This window comes from Propithecus coquereli, unplaced genomic scaffold, assembly GCF_000956105.1.
Source record: "Propithecus coquereli isolate 6110/MARCELLA unplaced genomic scaffold, Pcoq_1.0 Scaffold306, whole genome shotgun sequence".
Lineage (NCBI taxonomy): Eukaryota > Metazoa > Chordata > Mammalia > Primates > Indriidae > Propithecus > Propithecus coquereli.
The window spans coordinates 2,880,641-2,904,037 of NW_012148686.1; the positions used below are offsets into that span (position 1 = coordinate 2,880,641).

Genomic DNA, 23,397 nt, shown 5'->3' on the forward strand with positions numbered 1-23,397 from the left:
AAGTGGGGATGGTTAATGGGTACAAAAATATACTTAGTTATTGTTATGAACAATATTTAATAGCACAACAAAGTGACTATAGTCAACAATAAGTTAGAGTATACTTGAAAATAACCAAAAGAGTGCAATTGGAATGTTCCTAACACAAAGGAATGTTAAATGCCTGATGTGATGGCTTCCCAATTACCCTGATTTAATTCCCACTGTATGCCTGCATCAAAACAGCGCATATACCCTATAAAGACATACTATTAATATTATGTATCTATAATAATAAAAAATAAAAAACCTATTTCAGATATATCTGACCTTTCCCTCCCTCTCTCTGCCATAAGCAAGGTCTCAGAAATATATTCAATATATTTTCTTTGAACTCTTACACCATGTAAAATTGACCTAAAATGAATTAAAAACCTAAATGTAAGACCTGAAACTATAAAACTCCTGGAAGAAAACAGAGGGGAAAAGCTTCATGACATTGGTTTGGGCAAGGATTTCTTAGATATGACACCAAAAGCACATAAAAATAGACAAATGGGACTACATCACACTTAAAAACTTCTGCACCTCAAAGGACACATCAACAGAGTGAAAAGAATAGGTGAAAATATTCCCAAATCGTATCTGATAAGAGGTTAATATCCGGAATACACAAAGAACTCATATAACTCAACAACAAAACAAATAATCAGATTAAAATGTGGGTCAAGGGCTAGCATAGACATTTCTCCAAAGACGATACCAACAAGCACATGATAAGAAGCTCAACATCACTAATCATCACAGAAATGCAAATCAAAACCACAATGAGATATCCCCTCACACTCACTAGGGCGGTTACTACAAAAAAAAAAAAGTGGTGGCAAGAATGGGGAGAAATTAGAATCCTTCTGCACAGTTGGTGGGATTGTAAAACAGTGCAACTGCAATGGAAAACAGTATGGCGAGTCCTCAAAAAATTAAAAATAGAACTATCATATGATCTAGCAATCCCACTTCTGGGTACATATCCAAAAAAATTCAAAGCTGGGTCTCAAAAGACATTTATACACTTATGTTCACAGCAATATTTTTCACAACAGCCAAGAGAGGTAGAAGCAACCAAAATATCCACTGATGGATACATAACCAAAATGTGGTATATACATACAATGAAATATTACTCAGCCTTAAAAAGGAAGGCAATCCTATCACATGCTACAACATAGATGAATCTTGAGGTCATCATGCTAAGTGAAATACACCTGTCACAAAAAAAAAAAAGACAAATACCGTATAACTCCACTTATGAGGTATCTAAAGCATTCAAATTCATAGAAACAGAAAGCAAAGGGTGGTTACCAGGGGATGGGAAGGGGAAGGGGAAATGAGAAGTTGTCATAGAGTTTCAGATTTGCCAGATGAAACCATTTTGGAGATCTGTTTCGAAGCACTGTGAATATTCTTACCTCTGTACACTTAAAAATGGTTAAGATGGTGAATTTTATGTGTTTTTACCACAATGAATAGAAAAAAACTGAAGCAACATAAAATAGCTTTCTGTTAAATATGCATTATTTCAGTATGATTTGTTTCACATCAACCACTGAAAATTGAGCATCCAAATTGAGATGTGTTGTAAGTGCAAAATATTTCACCAGATTTCAAGTACTTAATATGGAAAAAAATGTCCAATCTCATTAATTTTTTGAAAAAAGGGAAAAAAATTTTATATTGATAACACATTAATACATTTTGAGCGTATCACTTTAAATATTACATTTTTTAAAAAATGTTATGCTTCAAAAACAATAATAACTAGAAGGGAATGCAGGGTCAGTGGAGCTGTGCTTGTTTTATAAAGTTAAGACTGGGACATATTTACAGGATGGTGTGAGAAAGAAAGCAGGAAAGGGATTAAATATAGAAAAGAGGGGAGTTAATTGATGAAGCCTCTCCCGAAAGAGACTTTGAAGGATGGGATCACAGGAACACATGGAAGTTAGCCCCCAAAAGATCTGACTTAGCAGGGTAAATTGGGAAGAGAAGAGACAAAAAATCTAAGAAAACTCACTACAGATCATCTAATTTTCTCCATGAAATGACCAGATTATTTACAGACTATAGAAGATGTAGGAGTTAGACAAAAGGGTTGGTAGTCTGGAATAATCCATGAGTGATGAAGAACAAAATCCCCATTAGGGCCAACCAGGCCTGCATGACCAGGCCCCTGCCTACCTTCCTGGTCTCAGCCCATGCACTGTCTCAGCTCTCTTCATCCACTTCCTGCCCCCGCCCCCAACAAGGTGCCATCCTCCTACAACTCCTTCCTCTGAGGAAGGTTTACTTGGCCAGATACCTGTTCAAGGACAATGTCTTCAGGGAAGGCTACAGTGATCCTCCCCCACCCTCCCAGAACAGGGTAGTTCCCCTTGTCATATCCCCAGACAACACCCTTCACCAGCACAGTCCAACAGAAATATCATGTGAGCCACGTGTGTCATTTCAAATGTTCTAGTAGCTACTTTTAAAAAAAGGAAACAAGTGAATGAATTAAATATTTTATTTAACTTGAGATATTCAGAATATTAACATTTCAAGATGTAATCAATATATAAAATTATTGAGATCTTTTACGGGTTTTTTGGTACTAAGTCTTAAAAATCTGGTGTGTATTTTAGACTTAACAGGACATCTCAATTCTAACTAGCCACATTTTAAAAGCTCAATAGCCACAAGGGGCTAGTGACTATAGTAATGGAGAGCACAACCCTATATTATTTCTGCAAAGCACTCATCATATCTTACTGTTTCTTCAAAGTAACTGTGTAATGTAGCTACCATTTAATGAATGTCTATCTCCTCTAAATTGTAAACTACAAGAGGATACCACAGTATTCTTAGCTTGGTGTTGGAGCACTCAGTAGGCGCCAAATAAACATTTACTAATTGAGGGGAGGGGATGGGGTAGAGACAATTCCCTGCATTGAGGACTGGCAATTTAATAGTATTACCAAAACAATGTAGGGACAGAAGCAAGGTTAATCTGAACAGGGACATTATCTGGCAGGTACAGCATAAAGACAAGTTCAAGAGAAGCAAAAGTGCCAGTGGAAGGATAGTCCAGGTGTTTAACCATGGCTTCCAAACTGGACAGGGAAGACAGTAAGGTCGACAGATGTCCATGCAGCAGGGAAGGGGAGATGGGTGGGACAGAAGGATTGGCACACTGTCTCTGTGTGGGGGAAGGGCACTCTAATAAAAAGACTGGGTGCTGGGGCAGCTGGAAGGATAGGACAGAAGACAGGGGTCAGAAAACAGGATATAAAAGTTTAAGATCTCTAATGTAGAAAATCTGGGGAAATGACAAGGTGCCAAATGGATGTTAAAATACAGTGGAAGTGAAGGTCACAAGAGCTGAGGAGCCAAGGAACTAGAAGTCAAGGGTATTAGTCACCTTGCTGCAAATGTTAACTCCTTGACTGGATGTATGTCTCTTAAGATTGTAAGTTCTACAAGGGCAGCACAATGTTTTGTGCTCCACACAGCCTAGTCTTGATCACATGATGTATGCTTAGGTATTTACTGAATACAATTAAATTAAAAGTCAAAGTTCAAATGTTAAAATCATATAGAAGAAAAGTGGCAATGGTCACAATATTGAAATAAGCTTTAAGTGAATGGCTCCAATTTATTTGTTCAATAATTATTTATGTGATTTAACTGATAAGGGTTCTGATAAACAATCAAATCTAAAATTTAAATTAAGACTGGCAGCCTAAATCCTAATTTCAGGGGGCAAGGGAGGCAAGTGTAAATACTTCCCAGACTTACTTTACTTTTATCTATAAAACAAAGTAATAGCCAACACAGTCTTAGAAGCTCTGGAAGGGGGAAAAAACACATTTAAAAGTGTTTTTTCTGTTCTCTCACTTGATACAACAATCATCAACACAGAATACTTCTGTGACTAAATGTGTAGGGGGCTTTCCCTGCACACCAAGCAGTGACACAAGTTGGGTGTCCTCCAATTCAATTCCATTCTGACACTGTTTACCTGGTAGTAGCTTCAGATCCCAAAGGTGAGGGGTGAGTCCCCAAGATCGCCTTCCCCCTCTCCTGGACACCAGTCACAAGTGTAGGCCTCTGGAACTACTTCAGACCAAGTAGTTTGGTCTGAAGCTTCCAGCTGGGGGTTCAGACCATGAGTTGGGGATCCCATGACCCCCCACTTTAGGTTTGGTTAATCTGCTAGATCGGCTCACAGAGCTCAAGGAAACACTTATTTTCCTTTACCGGTTTATTATAAAGGATATTAAAAAGGATACAGATGGAGAGACACGCAGGGAGAGCAGGAGCTTCTATACCCTCATGCCACCTTCCAGGAACCTCCACACATTCAGCATTTGGAAGCTCTCCAAATGTAACTGCCCCCCCCCAACAAATTTCAATGACCCCTATATAATCTTTTCCCTTAACTAACTACTTGACCTTCTGAATTGCTTCCTAGACATGGTGGATTTTCTGCAAGACAAAGGAGATGAGATTCTGAAGGCCCTGGGCAGCCTTCCTGATGTAAAGATTCACCATTCCCCATAACCTACCCCCAATGTTTGTGGCTCCTTGTGAAATACACCAAGACCTGCTCCAAGGCACATGGCCCCTCCTTTAAAAGCGGAGGATCTCCCTGTGGATTTGAAACAGCTTCTCCTGTTCTCCCAACAAGATGTCAGTAATATTAAAAGTTCCCTTCTTCCTTGGCAATCCTTGTTGTGTCAATAATTGGATCTTTGTGCAACGAGCAAATGGTCCTAGTATGAAACCCTCTTGTGGTTTCTACAACACAAACTCTGTCCTTTTGGGGTCTTAAGGAAGCTTGATTAAGTAGGCATGATTGATTAAACCACTGGCCATTAGTGATCAACTTAACCTTCAGCCCCTCTTTTCTCTAGAGGTTGGGGGCTGGGGGTGAAAATCCCCACCATCTAACTCTGTCTTCATCTTTTGGTGACCAGCACCATCCTGCCAGCCAACAGTCAATCATTAGCATACAAAAAGACACTCAGTACTTTGAAGATTCCAAGGATTTTAGGAGTTCTATGCCAGAAAAATGAAGATGAAGAGCAAATATTAATATATATTTCACAATATTGCATACACTTTATTATAGCCAAGCACATCTTATTTTACATAAGATATAGGTCCTCAAAACCTGGTTGTAAACACTTTATATGTTAGCCTTATTACACACTCTAGGGCTATTTGTTATTTAAAAAAACTTTAAGATTACTCTTACTAAAGTAAAAAATTAAACCCTCACTTGTTTTACATACAAAGGTGGTATACTTTTAAAATGGACATACGATGATTGTTTTATAGTATGTTACTTGCCTGTTGCTTATTTTCTGCACTTGCTTCTATTTCTCATTTCTCTTACTCAGCCTAATTTTGAGAAAAAATAATTTTTCCCGCACATAATTTCTTCACTGAGGGAAAGTGATTGCCAGAAGTAACAGTCCTAAATCTCCAGGCTGGAAAGATAAAGGCATAAACCATATTTAAATCCTATTGCCTACAACACTTCTGCTCCTAGCTTTCTAGCTATCCTTATCAAAACTTCAGAGACTCTGCCCTGGAGTTTTGCTAGCCAAGAGAGCACAAATTTATGACGCAGCTGTTGTCAGTTTACCTCTGACCAAAGCTATATCCCCGTATCAGTCTGTTCCTCCTTACCACACTGCACAAGTATGGCAGTAAAATGTGGGGGGAGGCAAGGAGGGAATTATGCAAATAATTACAGCAGCTGGCACTAAAACAGTTGAATCATAATAGCCATCAATTCTGTCATAGTTCCAGTATCTTCCAGTGAGTACATGAAGCACTTTAAGCTTCCTCGATGGATCAATTCTCTCTTTTGTTTTCCCTCAGACCAGTGATTGTTCTAAAGATTAGGAGAAGTCTGCAGGCCAAGACAGATCAAAGCCAATTGATCCAATTTATTCATTTATACATATATTAATATTTATTGTTCTAAGTACTTGGGGATTCTGCAGGGAGCAAAACAGGATCCCTGCTGTAAGAAGGATACATTCTAAAGATAGAACCTACAACACCTGCTTCTTTAAAAGCATACTAACTAGAGGACAATTTATTATTGCAATGTACATCATGAGCACTTGCTTTTTAAAAAATTCCTCTTAATAACTTCTTGTTAGGGTAACACACAAAATAACCACATTTTTCTGAAGCCAACCAAACAAAAAAACTTACATAACTACAGATTTTTCTACTGTTTTGCATTTTCTGAGGAAAAGAAACACATGACAGGAAAGCTAAAGGGGATTTGTTTTGTAAAACTCCCAAGCCCTCTAACAGGGTCAATTTAGGCCAGTCCCTATCTTCTCCTACGACTACAATTCTACATGCAAAATATGTACGTACATATATATGTATATGTGTGTGTGTATATATATATAACTTTTCAACCAATGCTACTTTCTAAATAGAGTGGAACCTATGAAATGAGACTTCTGACTTTTTCCAAAACCTTGTTGCATCTGGATACAGGAAGGTGGGCCTGGAGTAAATTGTGGCCCTGTCACCAGGGGGGAAAAGTTAAATGGTTCTGCATAATAAAATTAAAAAGTATTTGGATTTTAGGGTGGCAATCAGAAAGAGGAGGGGGAGAAGGGCACAGAGCCAACCAGATTATATGAGCCTGGAGTTCTCCTTTGATGATGGCCAAAATGCATTTTAAGATAGAAATGTCCAATATTCAATGTCAAACTTCTGGCACTGCTACACTGTAAATCCCTCCTCCCCCTTCCCCCAAATCTTCCATAAAGCTTACCATACCCACAAAGGCTTTATGTGAACTCTTTTTCTTTTCTATTCTCTCCTAGCTCCTGTGGGACTCATCAATTCAACAACTGCATCACAGAAACCTGAACCATCCACTTAGCACCTCATTGAGTTGGTTCCAAATTGAACTTCCCTTCCCCACCTCTACCAACAATTGTTTTTAACTGTTCCTTCTCATATCCTCCAACATTCCACTAGCTCATTAATGTCATCATCTAAAGGAACAACTAATATTTATTGAGCACTTGGAATGTGGTACCTACTCTGCCAGGGGTATTACATGCGTAATTTCACTTGATCTTCAAATCCAACTGAACAGGTAGGACAATCATTTCCTAAATGCTAGGAAATCAAAGCTCAGTAGGAATAGTAATTCTAAAGGTAAGTGATAGAACTAGAATTCAACCCCTGTTCTAACTCCACAGCAAACTTAATCAGCATACACCAATGCCTCAAAAAACCTAGGAATCTTCCTTGTCTCATTAATACTATCTAGTCACTTACCCAGTTCTGCCTCCTAGTCGTACCTCCTAAATGCCACATCATCTCTCCTTCCACTGCCTTCACACAGAATAACAGCTAGCATTTACTAAGTCCTTACTACATAGCAAGCACTATTCTAATACACATGTTTTTTTTAAGTTTTATCCCCCAAATTCTATGAGATGAAGAACCTAACGAACAAAGAGGTAACCCAGGGACAGAGCCTGATTCCAACCCAGATAATCTGAATGGAGAACCCCTGAGCACTTAACCCCTACGTTGTAAGAGCCTCCAACTTTGTCTAACTCCATCTGGACCCCCACCACCTTCCAGACTGCTGCAGATTATCTCTCTGGAATGCAAATGTTGTCATGACATTCTCCTGCTTAAAATTAGCAGCTCCTTATCACTGACTGGATAAAGTCCAAAGTTCTTAATTTGGTATATAAAATCCATCATTTTCTTGTTCAAGTCAGTTCAGTAAATATTTGAGTGCCCACTGTAAGCAAGGCAAGGTGCTAAGTGCTCTGAAATGAATAATATACCAGCCCCTGACTACTACTTCAACCTCAGACAGTGTCCTTCAGACAGACTGACTACATGCAAATCTCATAAAGCAATATCGTAAAGATACATGCATTTATTTGCAAGTGGCCTACATAATACTTGCCTACAATGCACCTGGCAAAATCTCACATCAATTTGAAAAGTGCCTATGTTAGGCCTTCTCTAACAAACTCCAGGCAGAAATGCTCTTTTAAGCTCCCACAGCACTTTGTTCAAATTACTTTCGGTAACTAGTGGAACAGAGGTATAGATTAGTTTCCAAAAGAGACTATGAGCAACTTCTGGGCAAGAACCAACCCCTGTCATCAATGCCTGGCATGCAGTAGGTGCTTTATCAGTGGCTAAATTAATAAATAACGAAAAATTTCAAAGTTGATGAGAGAAACAAGACATAAATTAAGAACGTTAACACACAAGTGGGCCAAATTAAAAGTAGTGTTATTCTACTTTGGTTCTGATCTGGCCTACATTTTATCCCAGGGGAAAACTCACATGTGGGGTTTGGACAAGCTAAAAAGGCAAAACTTTGTTATTCATGACTCAAGAAAGCTTTGACAGGCCAAAAAGGATAGACAGTAGATTGCTACTTCCTTCTTTACCTGCCAAAGTCCATTTTCCAAAGGGGTGTGGGGGTAGTAATCAAATCTAACAAAGTAAATAAAATTGATCTACTGAGCTCCAACTTCATCGGTGCTGCATCATAGTACTTGCAAAAGAAAAATCAAAATCTGTCCTGGGAAGAAGGCCAATTTCCAAGTAAGTACTATTGCTGCAAGAATGTGAAATTCTTAAAGTGAAGGCAGTCCAATAAACCGGAGCTCACAACTGTTTCCTCCCCCTGTACCGTCACTGCTTCTCACTCAACTTCGGTTCTGATTTCTGTGATTTCAAAAGATAAATCTATACAGTGAAGCCCATGCATGAGTTTACTTTAGCTCCTGACAGATACGAACGTCTGGACCCATAACCTTAATTATTAACTGAAATACTAGAAGAAACACTATATATAAGTCAAAAGTCCTTGGCTAAAACGTGGCATAAATCTTTGAAAAGCGAATGATGTATTTCCTGAATGGTGCTTTGTGTGCAACTGCTTCCAAATCAAGATCTATATTTTGAAATTACCCCCTGGAAGATATCAAATCTTTCTCATCCTCTCCAGCCTAAAGGGAAAGGTGAGAATTGATAGGCAACAGGCTGGGGCGGAGAGAATGATCTCTCCCCATCTCTTTCCAGGAGATCAAAATCCGATGTGGAGGCAGCTAGTGCCACTCTCATTACCGACAACACACACACAGAAAATTTAAAAACTCATTCCCACCTCTCTCTTCCCTTAAAAAGCAAACGACGCCAGGATCTGCACCACGGTGGCCGGAACCACCAAATGCTACCAGCCGGGGACTGCCCGCCTTTCCTGCGCCTGCCCAGCGGCGGGCGCAGGGCGCAGGACAGCCGTCTTCCTCCCCGGACGAGCGCAGCCAGCCCCACAACCGGGTCCGCGCTCCCCCGTAGCCCAGGCGAGCGAAGAGAGCCGCGGAGGACGGCGGCGCCTATCTGGCCGGCTCCCGGGGCGCGGCGCCGCCCCACACCCCGCCGACGCCCGCACCTGAGGCGGCCGCCCGGAGCCGGAGAGAGGGCGCGGGGCGAGGCGGGCACCGCAAAGTTACTCACTGGGAAAGCGCGGCTGCCCGGGGCGCGCTCGGGCTCCCGGCGCCGCAGCTCAGCTGCAGCTTCCGCTCTCCGCGGCCCGCTGAGGGAGCGGGGAGCCAGCCGGGCTCTGCTCCGCCGGGAATCTCCGCCGCCGCCGCGGATTTCCTGGCAAGAAGCAAACTCTGGCCAAGACTTCACTTCTCAACCGCCCCTGCTGCCTTCCCGGGGGCGAGCGCCGGGGCCGAGCGGCCCAACCCGACACATACCCGGGCCAATCGGCGGCAGCACAGGGCGGGAGAGGGGCGGGCCAGAGGGCAGCTCCGCCTATCCTAGAGCTCAGGGGGCGGACCAGAATAGGCCATCACTCCCGGGTTAGAGTGAGCCCGCTCCGCCCCTCGCCGCCCGCCCTCCCCCACCCGCCCCGGGCTGTCCCCGCTGCTTGCCTGATTCCCCTGCAGAAGACGCGCCAGAAGTGTCTGCGCGCACCCGCGACCACCGCTAGGAGAGTGGAACAGCTGGAGAGGGAGTGCACATCTAGGGGGTTGCGGGGCAGGGGGAACAGGAGAACAGGTGGAGCAGGGAAGAGAAATATAGGTGTGTTGGGCGAGAAGAGAGGAGGGTAGGGCAGGGACACGGGCTGGCCGGAGGAAGGGAGAAGGGGTGCTTGGCGGGGGAGAGCACCTGAGGGGGCTGAGAGAGGGGCGGTACAAAGGAAGGAGGGTGGAGAGCGGGTACGGGTGGTTAAAGCTTGGCCAGGCAGGGGCTGGGGCACCTGGGAACAAAGGTGAGAGAAAGGTCCCGCAGGTAAGGACGTTTAAGGAGCCAAAAGGGTAAAAAGGGAAAAGGAAGTGCCTAGCGGGGGAGGACTGCTCCAGGGGTAGAAAGGATCCCAGGAAAGGGTGGACTGGGGGACAGTTTCCTCCCAAACTCTCACTCCTGCCCAAAAGAGAAAAAGAAACTCTTGTCCTTTGACCCAGTTGAGAAATGCAGCTGCAAGATCCCTGGTGAGACAAATACCGTCTTAAACCTTTGCATTCTGTTGTGAAAGTCATCCCTTCGCACATTATCCTTTTCCTTTTTAAAGGTGTATTGGTCAACTATAGTCTAATCCTGTTGTCCCATGAAGGGCCCCTGGGGGTTAGGGTCCTGGGAAGGGCCAGCCTGACAGTGACACAGTCTTCCAGTCAGTCTAGCCGCAAGTCAGAAAGGCCCCTCTTAGAAGGAAGCTGATTTGGGGACGGCAGGTAGGACCCCGCCCCCTTCGCCACCACCTGGGGGAAGGTACCGAAGGCTGAACTCGGGCGCCCGCAGGCCTGTCTAGGCCTGGAGATGAAATGGGCGCCGACCCTGCCTCCCTCCTCCCGTCCCCACTCCACGGGCGGGCTCGCGCGCGGAGCGCCAGGTGAGCAGCCGGGCCTCGCGCTGTCGCCCGCGCTGCGCCGGGGGTGGGGCTTCGGGGGCGGAGCCTCCACGCCCCGCCCGGCGACTGGGCCCCGCCGCGCCGCTGCGGCTCCTCCTCCTTCCTTCCGTTCCCCGCTCCTTCCGTCGGTCGCTCCTTCCTTCCTGCTTCTCCTGCACGTTTCGCGAGATGGGGCAGAGCCTCGGGTCCGCCAGCACTTCCTGAGGATCCCCAAACCGCCCCCGCGATGGAAGAGGACCAGGAGCTGGAGAGGTAACGGCCGAGGAGGCGAGCGGGCGAGCGGGCGGGCGGAGCGGGCCGCGCCCAGTGGGGGCGGGTGGCCGAGGGGCACGCGGCCCGGCCGGGCCCAGCCTCCGCGGCCTGGCCCAGCGGCAGGAGCCTGACTCGGGGCGCTGAGAGAAGGGAGGAGATAGGGAGGAGGGGTGGCCCGGTTGGGAGAAGAGGGGAGAAGACATGATTGTGTTTGGATTGAGATGCTCAGAGGTACACTAGCTATCAAGGCGGGAAGTCAAGTTGAGAGACCAGAGTTAAGTCCCCAAACTGCCCACCCCATTAGAACAGCAGTGTGTAAAATCACGCCACAGTTTCCTGAGTGACGGTACTAGTGTGTTCGGTGAGGTCTTTATCCTTGTAACTACCACTCACGTTCCTTTTCTGTACATACTGCTCATAAAGCCGCCACTCCATTCGCTGAGCTCATCTTCTCCCTCTTGTCTCTTGGACCTTCCATTCTCCTAGTTTCAAATGGAAGCCATAGCTGGGCCTGTACATTGGTAATCTAGAGCCTCTTTTTATGCTAGAGCAATCTGCTTTTCTAAGCCTTTCAACTTACTTTCATCTTCCAGCAGGACCCACCCTATTTTAATCCTGTCCCTTTCTTGTGACTCTACCAAAAGAATATTTTTGAAAACATTTAAGTTTGTGTTATTCTAAGAAGACTCCCCTTGTGGCCAGTGTGGATGGTCAAATGGAGTAGAGAAAAACTGGAGGCAGTAAATTATTTATTGATAGAATTTGCGGATGCAGGAAAAGTGGAGGCTAATAGTTCTATGTAACTGAAGTAGATTAGAGTAATAATGTGTTGTAATTGTGGTATAGTAAGTGAAAAAAAAGTAGTTATAAAACAATATTCAGTATGATCTCATTTTTATAAAATATATGTGTGTAGAAAAATATCTGGATTGAAGACCTCAATGGCCGAAGGCGAGAGGAAGACAGCCCTGGAAATGGTCCAGGCAGCTGGAACAGATAGACACTGTGTGACATTTGTATTGCACGAGGAGGACCATACCCTAGGAAATTCTCTGCGTTACATGATCATGAAGAACCCAGAAGTGGAATTTTGTGGTTACACTACGACCCATCCTTCAGAGAGCAAAATTAATTTACGCATTCAGACTCGAGGTGCTCTTCCAGCTGTTGACCCATTTCAGAGAGGCCTGACTGAGCTCCTGAATGTCTGCCAACATGTGCTTGACAAGTTTGAGGCCAGCATAAAGGACTATAAGGATCAAAAAGCAAGCAGAAATGAATCTACATTCTAGTTCCTTATGCAGTGTACAAGGAGGACTGTCCTCTAGGGTATTCTCTTCGTGATCGTGTAGACCCTAGAATTAGAAATTTGTGATTACAGCATGCCCTGTCCTTCCAAAGATGTAGTTTTAATTATTGATCCATTACAGCTGTTGGAATCCCCTCAAGAAACTTTGTGTTCTTCTAATAAATTCCCTCTTTTGTTTGAACTAGTTTGAGTGGTTTCTGTTCCATGCAACCAAATGGTCCTCAAGGATGACTTTTTTTTCTTTTGATTGAGCCAACATTGAAAGTGAGGAAGCTGTGAGAAAATAAGGGGCCTAGACAAGAACTGTTTATCATAGGAATTAAAGAGAGTATACATTCATATCTGTGATTAAGGTGGTGGGGGAAAGGGTAGATGCAATAGAGCATGACCCCAGGTAGACTGTGGTTGGTTTAAAAAAGAAGGTTGGGCTGGGGACTTGGCTTCTTGCTACATTTTTTGTTAATTATGAGAATTGCATCATTTGCTATGATTGGTAGACTGGGCAAGGATGGGGAATAATTTGAAAGAATTGTGAGAATTCTGGTTTTTCATGACAGTTTAGGTGGTATCAGGCTCTATCTTTGTAACATTTATAAAAAAATACCAGTTTACTGCTTGGATTTCAGAATACTAATAAAATATTTAGTCATGACCTAAGTAGGGCAAGAGAGTTTGATTATATTGTAGGAGGAGAAAACTGGGATAACTAGATAACATTTTTCAGGCCTTAGGTAAGTATCTTTAGCCTAGGATTTCATAGAAGCAGCACTATTTGAGTGAAAGTAAGGCCAAGGAGAAGGAAATTTTCATGTGGGGGAAATAACTTATTGGAAAACTTAAAATATTAGTGAATCACATCTAAGAGCCATCCTATCTACCTCTTCAAACTGGTCTCTCATACTTATTTCCTACCCCAAATTGACTCTTAATTCATCCTTGAACCCAAGCACCCCACCCCCCCGTGCTCTGTGCATTGGGGACCTTTGTTTATGCTATTCGCTCTTCCTGGAGCGGTCTTTTTCCTGCCATACTCTAAGTCAAAACTTATGTGTCAGACTCCCTAGCCTAGTTTGGGTACTTCTGTGTGCTTGCATTTCCTGGTCTTGGCACTGCTATTAGTTATGTTATCTACCCACCATACCAACATGCTGATCAACATGATCCTGGTAGCTAGCACAACACCTGACATGTAGTGGACATTCATGAAGTAAATACTGTGAGAATTCATGTAGGTAGTTATGGCATGTAGCCTTGCAGTCACTCAAATCTGACCCACTAGCCTGCCATAGAACCGACATTTTCTACATTCGGTCAGATTCTTTAAAGATATTTCTGTATTTATTGAGCACCTGGTATGTGCCTGTTCTCATAGAGCATGTGTTATAACAGGAGCAACATTTTTTTTTTTAAGTTGTAATTCTGTGAAATAAATATAAGATCAGGGTAGAAAACATGAGAAAGAAATTCGCTTTAGGCACGGAAGTCAAGGAAAGTCTTCCTGAGATTACAAGAAGAGGAGCTGGCTGTGCAAAGAGGAGAGAAAATGTATTCTGGGAGAATAGCATGTACAAAGGTCCTGAAGCAGAAAACTGGTGGTTTGAGATATTGAAAGATTTGGATGTTTGTAGCATAGTAGACAAGAGGGGGAAGGGCCTCTCCTTTGAGGAGTTGATGGAAGGAAGAGCTGAGGTGGTAGGGAGTTTGGATTTTAAGTACAATGGAAATGACATCTTCATTACTTCGCAGTGTGGGGGAATGAATTACAGGGAGTCCAGAGTAGAAGCAGAGAGATACATTATAAATAAGGGTTCAAGTGGCCTGGAAAGGTGGAAGCTAATGATGGAGAAGAGAAGGTAGATTCGAGGTATATTTTAGAATTGAATTGGCACAGAATTGGTACACCTCAGGAACTGGACGTGGAAGGTGAAGAAACATTACTACTGCCTGAATTTTGGGCTGATAATTGAAATGGGGAACTTCAAGGAGGAAAATAAGCTGGGAGGTAGAAAAGATGACAGGAGTCAAAAGTTCCATTCTGAACATTGTAGGCAGTGGATATGTGAGTTTGAGGTCATGGAAAAGATCTAAGCTGGAGATAAACTTTGGGAGTCCTTTCCTTAAAGGTGTAAATCCATAAAAAAAAAAAAAAAATGGAGAGGAACAAAGAAGTGGGCCCTAGACAACCTCAGCATTTAAAGGTTGGGTCAAAGAATAGTAACCAGTGGGGTAATAGGAAAGTGTGCAAGAAGTATTTGAAGCCAAGGCTTTCAGGTAGGAGAAGGTGATGTTGAATGAGTCAGATGAGCACAGAAAAATGTCGTCTGGAGTTAACATGGAGGTCACTGGGCAGTGGCAGCATTAGTTTATTGCTTAAGAAGAATAAACATTAGCATTCATTATACAGAGGTCTTAGTTTGGTTTTCCAATAAAGGAAATATATGAAGGACATTGGAGAGATGAGTTCAGATGGGAGCAGTGATGTCATGGGGCAAAGATGGAGAATATTTTCCTAGGGTGATAGAGATTCTGGAAAGTCACTGCCAACGTAAGGGAATTAGCCCTGAAGAAATAAAGAAGCCCAAAAGGGATGTGGAAAAGGATCAAAAACTTATTTGCATCTTCCAAAGTTTTGCCTATGGGTAGACTGTGGGGATAGTAAACAGGATTAATAACAGTTCACACGGGAAAGGCACCCAGTGGTGACCGCCCACCACATCTCATGACTTCGTTGCACCTAAAAGGATTTGTCATTGATCATGTGGCATGCAGTCTTGAATCTCGGGGGTGGCCGTAAACTCACAGATTCATACAAAACACCTTCAGAAGGCAGATGGGTGCAGGGAAAAAACTGAGGACAGGGCAGGCAGGTTAACCGAGAGTCCTGTATACACGGAAGGAATCATTGCATAAGGTATGTAGAGACCTGAGGGAAGGCTAAGTTCGTCTAAAAAAGGGTGAGGGAAATGAATATAAATCATTCATATTTATATATATACTGTGAAGAAACGATCAGTGTCTCTCATTTGTTCTTTAACAGCATTTCACTCTCATGCTAATAATTCAAGATCAGAAATTCTGTTCATCTGTAAACTACTATGCCTTTTAAAGAGCCAATTATTAAATAATATGATTACATAGCAAAAGCTTTTAATGTATAGTAACTGAGTACCTGCCTAGCACTTTTATTTTCAAAGCACTTTACAAACTAATTATTTATAAATTGCATATAGCTGTAACATCTAAGTGCTCTAATTAGTTGGCATAATGCACAAGTTCATACAGAATCTCTGTAGAGATGGAAAGGTGTTTATATAAAAAGTGGCCCCTTTGGTACTGACCCAAAGTATCTTGCATTTCAAGAAATATGAAAGCATATCACATTCCATGGCCCACCATTCCCCTCCCTCCTTTTTGTTCCCTTAAACATGTTAAGATTATGGATAGTCTCCAGATCACTAGACAAAAGCCATCTTTGTTGTTAGCATGATTCAGAGTCAGAGACAGTCTTTGTAACACCTTTCAAACTGGGCTCATAGGAAGTTTACACAAATCTACCAGTCTATTTCAAGTACTTATAAAGACCCTAAATCCAGCCCTTTTCTGATGACATTGTTAATGTTGGTTTGGGGTTTGTTTTTTGAGTTTTTTGGGGTGCTTTTTTTTTTTTTTTTGCTACTTTATAAACTGTCCTGGTACAGGTACTGTGTGGCTCTGTAATTTTTTTTCATACTGAAATTCTTCTCAAACCTAGATTATTAGCTCTCTCATGTTTAACTCTGTACAGCAAGTATGTGCCTAATAGTAGCACAGTCCTGAGAAATGGTGGAAATAAGAGAATGAGTGTGTCCTAAAAACCCAAATGTGGTTTTGGAGAAGGAGGACAAGAGTTATACACATGAAAAAGAAAACGAATTGTATTTACAACAAAGTGCCCTAATGTGCAGTGTGGAGTGTTACATGCTGAATGCAGAATGGAACGGGTGGGGGACACCACTGAAGTACTGGTTGTTTCATGAGCACCCACTCTGCCACTGAAGATTGCAAACAGGACAGACATAGTCTGCCTTCTGGTAACTCAAGGAGTGTTGAAGTTGATGACTTGTAAAATAACCAGGATAAGTGGTTTCCTCTTTCCAGGTGTAAAGGAGCCATTAAATATTCTTGAGCTAGGAAATGCCATAGAATTTTAGTTTTTTCATCCCATGCCTGTGTGCAGAATAGATGAGTGGAGGAAACTAGAAGACAGCAGTGAGTTAGGGGACATTTGTGTTATAATAGACCAGCTGTAATGTAAGGAGAACATGGTTGTAGGAATGGAAATAAAAGGATGGATACAAAAAAATTGGCTAAAAAAGAAAGTAACTTGGGGACAGATGCTACATAGCGGTAAAGGTGAGAGAATAGTTGAAAATGACCCCAAAGTTCTTTGAGTCCCCAAATCAATGTTCATTTACCCTTTTGTTTTCCTGCCACTCCCTCACAACCAAAAACCAGTAAGGCAGGATCTACCATCTCCTCTCCTCCCCAGCCTGTCCTTACTAATAGGAATCTGTGGGTGCAACCACCCTTAACCTCCTTCCCCCACCGATATCAGAAGAATTCACATCTTTTACAAGGATGTGAATCCAGGGCTAAAGATGTGAAAATTGGGGTGGGAGAGGAGGGCAGGGCAGTGAGCAGCCTGGCTCTTGCTGCTGTCTGCTTTAACCTAGTTGCTCTTTTCACAGGGAATGTTTCATTCATTCGTTCCATAAATATCATTGAGCGCATACCATATGCAGGCAGTTTAGGGATCAAGGGTACAGCAGGGAACAGGTTGGCCCACGTATAGTTTATTTTCTAATGACAGAGATAGAAAATAAATAATTGCAAACATAAAATCCATTTTCAGGTAGTAATATAAATAGGAAGTAAAAGAATGATGACCATGAGAAGGCACTGAGAAATTGAGTAGTTAAGGAAGGCATTTCTGAGGAGATGATATTTGAGCAGAGAAATATAAGAGAGAGACCAAGGAGAAATGAGAATAAGCCCAGAATTTTTTTTAAAGATGAGCTTAGGTTATTCAGCAATGAAAAAGCAAAATTATGAACTTTTCTAGAAGAATACATTTTGTATTTCAGCTCGTGTGTGTGTGGTTTTTATTAGTGTCTAAATTTATATCACCTATTTTTTTGATTTATTTTTTTTTTAGTAGAGACGAGGTCTCGCTTTTGCTCAGGCTGGTCTTGAACACCTGAGCTCAAACGATCCACCTGCCTCGGCCTCCCAGAGTGCTAGGATTACACGCATGAACCACCATGCCCGGCGTATTTTTTTTTTTTTAGGAAGTGGGGTCTTGCTCTGTCACCTAGGCTGGAATGTGGTGGCGCAATCTCAGCTTACTGCAGCCTGGAATTCCTGGGCTGAAGCAGTCCTCCCACCTTGACCTCCAAAGTACTGGGATTGCAGACATGAGCCACCACACCTGGCCCTATATCACCTATCTTTAATCTGTATATGTATTTACCTAATAATTATGGTAAGTAATAGTGAGTTACTCTGTGGGACAGGAAGATAGGTAGGATATTGTAGGTGTTTTGGATTGGCTTATATATGTATATTGAGGGGAGTTTTTAATGGAGCTTTTTTGTTTGTTTTTGAGAAGCATACCTTTCTTAGGAGGGAAATCTGGATGTCTTTTTAGTAAGCATAGGCATAGTAAACTGATGCAGTATGGCATAGGAGTTAAGGGCTGTTGAAATCTCACTGCCTGGGTTTTGATCCCAGCTGTAAACTGTTTAGCCATATGACCTTGGACAAGCTGTTTGACCTCTTTGTGCTTGAGTTGTTTCTTCTGTAAGATTGGGATAACAATAATACCACATAGAGATGTTATAACTGTTAATTTAGATAATATATTCAGAGTGCTTAGGACAGTACCTGGCCCTTACAGGATGCTGCTCTCAATCAATATTAACTATTAATATTATTATCATAATGTCATTGATGGTGTTGAACCAGCTGGTTTGGATCATAGTTCTTCTAGGTGAAAATTTCAAAACACAAGACCTTAATAGGTCTATTACTTTTTGTTTAGCCCAAGGCAGCACTGTAATATGAATTTGAGGACCCCTGTATGGAAGGTTATCAGTCTGTTGAAGCCATTGCTTTTAAGAAAAATACCTTAAAATGGCATTTTTATTAATAGAATGTAGATAAAAATCAAAGATAAATGAATCGTGTTTCTCTTCAAAGAGAAATTAAGATTCTGATGAAACATTCATAATCTTCCCCAAGCTTTGAAATAAAGGTTAAGCAGAAAGGAAAAGCAAGTTCTGCAGCAGATGGTACCTGGTTTGGTGCCAGGTATCTAGAATGTTGGTAGGAAGCCAGGGCTCAATCTAGGTCAGCTGATCATAAAACTGCATAAAATAGACTGTATTGATATTTTATCTAATATAATACTATTCCTCAGTACATTCCCTGTGTGTTATTCAGGGCACTTAGCATATGTCAAAAAGAAAAGCTACTTGGCTGCTTTTCTAAGTTTTACCTTCCTGACTTGAGCCAGACCTGAAAAAAGTTATAGATAATACCCCAGTCAATTCCGTTACAAGGACTCCGAGAGAAAATCAAACAGCCTGGAGCATCTAATCAAGCAGACTGAACTAGTTGGCTTTAACAATAGTTTGGGGTTGCATTTTTCTTCCAAGATGGAGAGATTTCCTATCTTGTGAATGTGGGCAAGCGACTTAACCTTCCAGAGCCTCAGTTTCCTTGCCTAAAAAACTGGGCTAACAACAACACCTACTTCATAGGGCTGTTGTGAAGAATAAATGAAATAAAGCATTTAGTACAATTCCTAGCACACTTAAATACTGAAACATTAGTTATCACTATTAATGTACTGGTTGTTGTTCAAGCCAATTAGTGGTGGTCAGACGAATGGTCTCAGCAGTACTGGTTGTGTCTCGTTATCTGTCGGAGTCCTCTGGGCTGGCTTGCATGAGCTGGCCCCTGCTGTCTTCCCATGTCATCATCTGCGCCTGTCACACTGGCCTTTTCACTTCTTTCATTTGTACCTCCCTTGTTCCCATTTCAGGGCCTTAGCACTTGCCCTTGACTTGCCTGAAACTCTCTTCCCCTACATCTTCACACAGTCTGTGTGTTTCCAAGGTTATCTGCTCAGAGAGACCATCCTTGAGTACTGTATTATTCATTGCTGTATAATGAATTACCCCAAAACTTAGCAGCTGAAAACAACAAATATTTCTCACAGTTTCTATGGGTCAAGAATCTGGGTGGAGCTTAGCTGTGTGATTCTGACTTGGTCTCTCACAAGGCTGTAGTCAAGTTGTCATCCAGGCCGTAGCCTCGAGGCTTGCAAGGGGGAAGATTCCCCTCCAAGCTCACTCACATGGGCTGCTTTATGCTGCAGCAGTTGGCTTCCCCCAGGTCCAGTGCTCCTACAGAGTTAGGAAGAGATCCCAAGATGGAAGCCAGTCTTTTTATAGCCTACACTGGGGAGTAACACTCCATCACTTCTGCCCTGTGCTATTTGTTAGACATGAGTCAGCAAGTACAGCCCACACTTAAGGAGAGGGGAGAACAGGGGTCTGAATACCAGGAGGTGGGGATCCTTGGCACCATCTTAGAGGTTATGTACCACAACTGCCTTCTCTAGAACAGCATGCACACCCACACACAAACCTCCATCACTTTCTGCCCCCTTACCTCACTATATTCCTTCATGGCACTCATTGTCAGCTGGCATAGCATTATATATTTATCTGTTTATTGTCTAACTCCACTGAAAGAGAAGCCCCCTGAGGGCAAGGCTTTGTCCTTGTTTGTCTCTGTATCCCCAGCACTTAAAACTGATTCAGGACACAGTAGGCTTTCATTAATGTAGAGTCAGTGAATGAATAAATTATGCATGATCAGATATCATTGTTGGGCTATGACTGCCACAATGGGGAGGAAAAACTGCAGAGAAGGACTGATGATTGGTAATGACTTTTTTTGTGCACTCATCAGCTGACACTTGAATACTCAAAGAGCCATCATAGTAACAAGCTTCAGGAAGACAAAAAATTGTGAGTGAGGCAAGGAACCATGCTTATCTTGTGGCTTCAATGAGAGGAAGAGCTGGGTTGATAAGCATAATAGCCTCAATAAAGGTGGTTATACTTTATATTCTATTTTGTTTTTGTCTTTTCTCTATCCCCCGGAGCCTTCGACACTGCCATCTTTACCTTGATCCCATGCTTCATGTGTTATCCTTTCTCCTATTGGTATAAAATAAAAGGTAGGGTATCTCCCGCTTGATCAAAGGACTTTTTTATTTTACAGCAGCAATATAGGAGAGAGACATGGATTTTCCTTGGGATCTTGTCCCCACAGAATTCTAGTGGTGGCTCACGCCTGTAATCCTAGCACTCTGGGAGGCTGAAGCGGGAGGATTGCTCAAGGTCAGTCAAGACCAGCCTGAGCAAGAGTGAGACCCTGTCTCTACTAAAAATAGAAAGAAATTAGCTGGACAACTAAAAATATACAGAGAAAAAATTAGCCAGGCATGGTGGTACATGCCTGTAGTCTCAGCCACTTGGGAGGATGAGGCAGAAGGATTGCTTGAGCCCAGGAGTTTGAGGTTGCTGTGAGCTAGGCTGACACCATGGCACTCTAGCCCAGGGAACAGAGCAAGACTCCGTCTCAAAAAAAAAAAGAACTCTAGTGGAGCAAAAGTTGTAGGATTATTATTTTAGGTACCATAAAGTGGAATTCAGTGCATTGATTTCAAGGTATGCTGTTTTTCAGTGCCAAATACTACAACCGTTCCCTAACCAGCTGTATCATAAATCTGTGCCATTTATTACAGATAGCATTTCTTTGAAAAAATGTAGAATGCATGCCCTTTTTTTTTCTTTTCAGTAGCTATTTAAGGTTCTGCTATGTTCCAGGTACTAGGGAGGCAAAGATGATTCTCATTTGGCTCCTACCTTCACAGAGTTGCAATCTGGTTGGACCAAAGAGCTGTGTAGTATTAAATTCCTGAAGAATATAGGTGTCATTTCCTTCAACTCTTCCACCTCATTAAAATTGCAGCCCCTCCCCCAGCACCCTTATCGTGTAGCACTTATTTTCTGGCATACATATATAATTTACCTCTTCACTGTGTTTATCATATATTGTCTATCCCACCCACCCCCAACACACACTATAACATAAGCTCCCTGAGGGCAGAGACTTTTGTTTGAATGTTCACTGATGTAGCCATACCCCCTGGAATAGTGCCTAGGCCATAGTAGATGCTCAAAAAATATTTATCAAATAGATGAATAGAAGATCAACTCTGTATTTTTTCATTAAATATCCCAAGAGCTGAACTTGAATTTGAAACACTGAAATAACTATGCTATCATCTTTGAGTTGAAAACCACAAATTTATGGTTGTATGTCATTAGCTCCATAGTCTGTTACATGTAGATGACAAGAAATTGGGTGTACACAGTAGGTACCAAGCAGATCTTAGACATACTGCCACATAGGTGCATTCAGAGGGGTCACCTGAGCTTAGAATCGGGTATGTTGTTTATACACACATAAGAAGGCAGGGCTCCAGATTTGGAGGCGAAATTTGGCTGCAAGTAAATGCATCTCACGTTAGTGAGAACTGACCCCCTGACCCCCAAGGGAGACAGCATTGGTTTTGTGAGTACCTGCTCTACTTCTTATGTCTATTACATGGGCTCAGAGTTGGGGAATTCATAGACCAATAATATTTCAAAAAATAAAATCTAATGGGATGAACCTATGTAGGGTTGCTTAAGTTTTGTTTTGCCATTGCTTTGTGAAATGGATTTTCCCTTACTTTGGTGGAAAATTGCTAGAAATCCTAGTCTGTATGTGGCCCTCTGAAGCACATGAAGGAAGAAACGAAGCACTAAATGGGGCATTCTATGGTTTGATGTCTGTTGTGCCATTTTCATCATGTTAGCTCCACAATAAGATGAACAGGCTCTTACAGTTTTCCCTTGGATCCTCATGAGCATTTGTTCACAGCTATTAATTTCTCACCCCAAAACTTGGTAAATTACATGGAATCTCAATAAATTTTAGTTGGAACTCGGATTTCAAGGATTACACGTCATTGAGACTCCTCATCTACGGTTATTTCAGATCCTGGTTTGCTTGCTTACTCTGTTCTTCATACTTAAATGTAAATCCTGGTGCATGGAATACTTAACAGGGTTTTTCTTCAAAAGTTATTAATATAAAATTGGAGACATAAACTTCAACTATCACCTCATTCCCTGAAAATAAAGAATAAAGAGTACAATCATCATGTTCTTTGTCAGTCAAACTAAATGAGCTGGATTTATGTTCTGCATCAGACCTTGTAATCTAAGCCTTCCAGGCTTGGTTCTACAGTTTTATGTCTGCTTTTTGTTTATTTGTTTACATTGCACTTTGTCCTTAAATGGATGGGAAAAAATTAGGGATTCTCTAGGGGCTTATGAATAGAAAGTGTTCTGCTGAAAATGTCTGTCTTTAGAAGTGTCAGCTTACAGGTGTGTCACTGTCTGCTGCCCAGACTTGTAGCAAGCAAGCAGAGGGTTCCCTTACTATTTGTTTGCTCCAATAAGTTGGTCCCCATCTGAAAGCAATGAAGTATCAGAACAAGCCAGGACACGAGGAAACCAGCTAGGCTTATTCCTAGTCAAAAACAGACGGCCTAGCAGACACGTAACTGTGACTGTAGCATTAGGAGACTGATTTGTCTTGCCAGGTGGGAAAACCAGTTTACTCCTCCTTCAAGATAGATAGTGTTTTTTGCCATTTATAGAAAAGGAAACTGAGGCCTAGGGAAGTTAAGTAACTGCCCTAAGGTATA

At 42.3% G+C, this 23,397-nt stretch overlaps 2 protein-coding genes across 3 annotated transcripts in view; one reads left to right on the top strand and one right to left on the bottom strand.

Annotated features, from left to right (window-relative positions):
* The window catches only part of LNX2 (ligand of numb-protein X 2), a 92,667-nt gene extending 82,948 nt beyond the window's left edge, over window positions 1-9,719 (bottom strand). For both annotated transcript variants that reach the window (XM_012649907.1, XM_012649906.1), the window contains exon 1: window positions 9,562-9,719. The gene's annotated coding sequence lies outside the window, so the exon portion shown is untranslated. The remainder of the gene's footprint in view (window positions 1-9,561) is intronic.
* Window positions 9,720-10,984: 1,265 nt separating this feature from the next.
* POLR1D (polymerase (RNA) I polypeptide D, 16kDa) lies at window positions 10,985-12,699 on the top strand. Its single transcript, XM_012649902.1, has 2 exons — window positions 10,985-11,212; window positions 12,129-12,699. The coding sequence occupies exons 1-2, from the start codon at window positions 11,187-11,189 to the stop codon at window positions 12,502-12,504; spliced, it is 402 nt and encodes a 133-aa protein (XP_012505356.1). The 5' UTR covers window positions 10,985-11,186; the 3' UTR covers window positions 12,505-12,699.
* The last annotated feature ends 10,698 nt before the right edge of the window (window positions 12,700-23,397 follow it).